Genomic DNA, 5,388 nt, shown 5'->3' with positions numbered 1-5,388 from the left:
AATATTTGTACACGTGCATGAAGTATTAAATATAGATTATTTATAAAACTAAAAACATATTTTTAGAGTAATTTGCGAGATAAATTTTTTAAACCTAATTAATTCATAATTAATGATAGTTTAATCCATCATTGATATAGTAAATATGTGCTAATGATGAATTAATTCGGCTTAATAAATTTGTCTCGTGGATTACTGACGAAATCTGTAATCTAAGTTTTTATTAGTATACGAATACTCCATAGACAACGTCATATGATATATAATATGGCACTTATTAAACTTTAGTTCCTATATCCAAACACCCCTTGTTTGAGCTTGGTACTGCTTTTTCTTCGTTTGGTCTGTATGAGAGGAGAGGTGGTGAGGTCTGGATGATACGCTGTCAGTGTAAGCTGGTTTCCTAGCAGTGTCCTTTGGCTTTTAATATAAAAGGCTTTGTTTAGTTTGCAAAAAATTTTAGTTCAAGGCACTGTAGCATTTTTCGTTTGTTTGTGACAAATATTGTCAAAAAAATGAACTAATTAGGCTCAAAAGATTCATCTCGTGATTTACCGACAAACTGTATAATTAGTTTTTGTTTTTGACTATATTTAATGCTTCATGTATGTGCCGCAAGATTCGATGTGACGGAGAATCTTAAAAAATTTTGGATTTTTGGAGTGAATGTGCCTGTGGTCTAAAAAAACAAGGGTGGCAAATACGACGCCAAAAGTGGTAGAAATGAGGCTTCAAGAACCGTTCTGGTGGTAAATATGTATTTGCAAAACTAAGTTTGACAACTGGCCATGCTGCTCTGGTAAGGGTGGCAAATATTTAAATTTCCCTTGGAAATGTTTCAGAGATAGTGAAATTATCAATTAGGGATTAATCTCAAAGTGTGTCTTTTCTCCTCTCTTTCTTTCATACTTGTAACTGACTATATAGGCTCCTGTTTAATGAAAATATAGGCAATCATTTGCATCACTCGCTGTTTCTCTCGCTCTCCATTCTTAACACGATTACCTTTTTTTTTTGAAACTTTAACACGATTACCTGTCTTGTAGTTTGAGGTTGAATTCTGGCTTCCGGAAGAATGACCTCAGGGAAGTCGAAAGGACCTTACCTTTCATTTCCATGTAACAACGAATAAGGGAAGCAGTTTGGTTAGATTAGTAGCAAATGCCTTCCATTTTACACAACCATTAGGCCTTGTTCGGTTGTTGTTAAAATCGAAGGGATTAATGGGGATTGGTAGGGTTGAGGAAGAACTTAACTTGTAGGGGATTTATCCACCGTCTTCGTGCAACAGAAGAAAACCTACAGGATGGAGCCGTCACGCACAGCTGCATCCGGAACCTCTGTAAATAAGAACAGTTTGAGCTACTCTACAATAGAATAAAGAAATGTAGGGAGATCTAGCTTCCCAAGAGATGATAGAACCTACGCGCAAATCCCACATCACTACGTTTGGAAAAGAAACGAGAATATTGCTTTATTACTACAAATCTTTCGCTTCTTATTATGAGACTCAGCTCGATACTGATACACTGTTTGGATGATCTATATTACTACTAATACTCGATAACAACTCGGTGATTGCTGAATGTGATACACAGATAAAACTTTGGGTGCCTATACCACATTATACAAGGGGTAAATCTCCAAGGAGAAGGAAAAAAAAGGCCTTCCCTTCTAGTTAATCAGATAGACCAGCCTTGCTCCTCAAATGTTCCTTGAAATCCATGATATCGCCTTCCCACCTAGTCACTGCCTGATTCTCACAAACCCAGATCTCATGAGCGACCTGGTTGATCAGCCTGAAGTCATGGCTCACCAGTACCAGACCGCCGTCCCACTCGTTCAGCGCCTCCGCTAGGGAGTCGATGGTCTCGATATCGAGATGGTTTGTTGGCTCATCCAGCAGCAGTAGCTGCGGCTGCCTGTATGCCAGCCACGCAAAGATGACACGGCTCCTCTGCCCGTCCGACAGGTTCCTCATTGGCATCACCTGAGCCTTCCCTGACAGCCCAAACTTACCGACTGCGGCTCTCATCCTCTCTTCTTCGTTCCCAGGGTATTCCTTCATCATGTATTGCAGGGCCGAGATGTCCAGGTCCAGCTTCTCTGCCAGGTGCTGATGGAACTGTGCGATGCGCAGGTGATTGTGCCGCCTCACCATACCGTCCAATGGAGCCAGCTCACCTGTCATCAGCTTCAGGAGAGTGCTCTTCCCTGCCCCATTGGGACCAACCAGTGCAATCCTAGAGTCCAGGTCAACACCAAAGTCGAGCTTCTTGTACAAGAGATTATCCGGTGTGTACCCAAACGTGACCTCAACAAACTGAAGCACTGGTGGTGGAAGTTTGCCAACATTTGTGAAGCGGAAGACCAGTATTTTATCCCTAACAACCTTCTCAGTGAGCCCACCACGCTCCATCTTTGCAAGAGTTTTCTCCTTGCTCTGGGCCTGACGTGCAAGCTTTGCAGATCCATGGCCAAACCGTGCAATGTACTCTTTCATTGATGCAATCTGCTCCTGCTCCCACTTGAACTGCTTCATCTGATTCTCTTCAAGCTCAGAACGGGTCTGAACGTACTGGTCATAGTTCCCAGTATATAACTTGAGCTTCTTATTCTGCATATGGATGATGTTAGTGCACACACCATTCAGAAAGTCCTGGGAGTGAGATATGACAACAAGTATACGGTCAAATTTCTTTAGCATCTCTTCCAACCAGACACATGCCTCAAGATCTGCAAATTAACATAAGAAATTAGTTTAGCGGAGCAACAAGTTCACCAAAACAGGGCCCTGAAAAAAAACCTTTCTGCAAATCCTTTGGACTTCAATGACAAGTTTTTAATCATTCTACAGACTACAGGTATAACATATGAATGCTATGAGGCAATAACAATTGGAGTGCTGATCGAAGTCATTTATGCTCAACAGGATATGTAGCATTGGCACCATGTTGTGCGATACATTAGAAAAAAAAAGGTACAGCAATTGACATCATATCTTATCTTTGGATGAACTCAGCTACTTAGATTAGCAACCAAGCTGTTTATCAGTGTCATCCATATACAAATATGAATATGATATACATAGAAGATGCAGATCGTCGTCCACATGAAAATTTGGAGTATTTAGTAGGTTTCTAGTTCACAAAAGTTACCAGGAAAACAAGACATTCATATCCAAAAGCTACCAAGAAAATAAGACATTTATATCCACATAGATCCTGGTTTTCTACTTCAGTAGTTTAGAATTTAAGAGTCTTACCAAGATGATTTGTAGGCTCATCAAGCAAAAGGATTGTTGGATTCATGAACAGTGCTCTAGCCAAAGCAATTCTCATACGCCAACCTCCAGAAAAATCTCGAGTTTTCTTAGCTTGCATTTGCTTGTTAAAACCTAAACCATATAATATCTCAGCAGCGCGCTTTTCAGCGGTTGATGCATCAATCGCTTCTAGACGCTCATATACACGATCCAAAGCATCACCACCACCATCATCCTAAAAGTGTGAACAATCATAATACATGTTACTATGTTAGGACGTTCTCCAGCATCAAGTTATAATTTGCAAGAGCAGCAAAGCAGAATACAGACAAGACTAGAGAAAGGTGTATTGTAACAAATGTGTGAGGAAGTTCAAGACGTGACCTGTGCAGCCAAAATCTCCGCTTCCTTTTCCAACTTCACTCTTTCTTCGTCACAACTAACAACAGCTTGTAGCGCAGACATGTCTGAAGCCTCGATCTCATGGGTGAGATGGTATATGTCCATGTGTTCAGGTATAGGGAGTTCCCTGCAGCCTATCGCGGTGAGCAGAGTAGATTTCCCACAGCCATTTAGGCCGAGCAAACCATAACGCCTGAGACCAATTAAAACCGTCAGTGACGTGCTCGGGCAGCGCACTTGGTCGTAACCCGTAACGGAATGGCTATAAGTGATGGCAGTATATGTCTACCTCCCATAGTTGAGCTCCAACTCAGAATCTACAATAAGGTCATGGCCATGAAACGTTAATGAAAGAGACTCTATCTGCAACATGCAAAAGATCATATTAGGTGTCACTAGGCGGTCAGTAAGAAATGAACTACTAAAAAAAGCATGGGTTGAGGGATACTGTTATTTGTGGCAGCGAAACTGGAATCTATATTTCGTTAAACACTAAGCCATATTATAGTGGGTATAAAGAATTAATCCGATGATCCAACTTCATGTGGAACATCAGAGAGATAGGATGAAAGGAAGGCTTGAAAACATAAAAGACGTCAGTATTTACAAATTCTGCTGCCTAGGCACCGCCCAGCCCACCTGGCTAGCTGTGAGTTATTTTTTTAGTAAAATACTAGAAACTACCCAGAGAAAATAGTTCATCAGCCTACGTTTTGCCTAAAAAACGAATTACGAGGTTGCAATTGGCTCTCTGCAGAAAAGGGGGAAAAAAAAAGAAAAACTCCCCTATCATAACAAAACGGATGGATCGGGGATAAACAGGGATGCTCACGTGGATATCTCGGGAGAGCGGGTGGGAGGCGAGGACGCCGGTGCAGGTGCGATCGGAGAGCTTGAGCGCGGCGACGGCATCGACGGCCTTAGCGGCGGCAGAGGAGGAGGAGGATGAGGAAGGGGCCGGGACCTTGGCTCCCCTCTTGGCTGCGGCGGCCGCCTTCTTCTGCGCGGCCTTCTTCTTGCTGGCGTCCGACACCATGGTGAGGAGGAGGATGGGGAGGGTGATGCCGCGGCGGCCTGACGCAGAAGAAGGGAGAAGAAGAATCGGGAAGGTCGGAGAGGGACGACAGCGCAGCACACCACCACCACCACGGCACCGGGATTGTGGGAATGTGAAGCAGACGACAGGGGGAAGAAGGGGAACCTCAACTCTACTCTTGATGTCCTCCTGACACTTGTCAGTGTCCTTTTTCTAGTTGGACTACTGGGCTTTCCCTTTTCTTGTTGGACTACTGGGCCTCTCCTCTGTGACGGGCCCATACGGGCCTTTTTGCCTTTCGCAGAGGCATGCAGGCCTTTCCGTCTTGGGCTATCCATAAACGCCGCCATGCTCGAGTTCTTCATCGTATGGCACTATGGCCCATGGACAGACGAAGCTCTGCAGCGGCCTCCATAATGCAAGACCACAACGACACTCGACCACATTTAATTTTATTGAGGGTGTGTTTAGTTTCTCATAAAATACAAAATAGAAAAGGAAAAAGTCCACTTTAGGTCCCTTAATTTTCATAAAAGTCTAATTTTCATCCCTGAACTCTAAAACCAGACAAAATACATCCCTCAACTTTTAAAACCGTGCAAATTACATCCTTGGCCTGGTTTTGAAAGCGGTTTTGTCTTTTTCTTTTTATTTATTTTGGCTGAATTTTTTGAAAAATCACAGT

General features: G+C 42.8%; 1 protein-coding gene across 1 annotated transcript; it reads right to left on the bottom strand.

The window, feature by feature from the left end:
• LOC8056929 (ABC transporter F family member 1) lies at positions 1,449-4,889 on the bottom strand. The gene is made up of 5 exons (XM_002444509.2): positions 4,500-4,889; positions 3,957-4,030; positions 3,650-3,860; positions 3,266-3,500; positions 1,449-2,736 (listed from the first exon to the last, which is right to left on the bottom strand). Exons 1-5 carry the CDS (start codon positions 4,701-4,703, stop codon positions 1,679-1,681), a joined length of 1,782 nt encoding a protein of 593 aa, XP_002444554.1. The 5' UTR covers positions 4,704-4,889; the 3' UTR covers positions 1,449-1,678.

The sequence above is a fragment of the Sorghum bicolor genome, chromosome 7 (genome assembly GCF_000003195.3).
Source record: "Sorghum bicolor cultivar BTx623 chromosome 7, Sorghum_bicolor_NCBIv3, whole genome shotgun sequence".
Classification (NCBI taxonomy): domain Eukaryota; kingdom Viridiplantae; phylum Streptophyta; class Magnoliopsida; order Poales; family Poaceae; genus Sorghum; species Sorghum bicolor.
The sequence above is the reverse complement of the archived record's forward strand: the minus strand, read 5'-3'. Positions and strand labels throughout refer to the sequence as shown.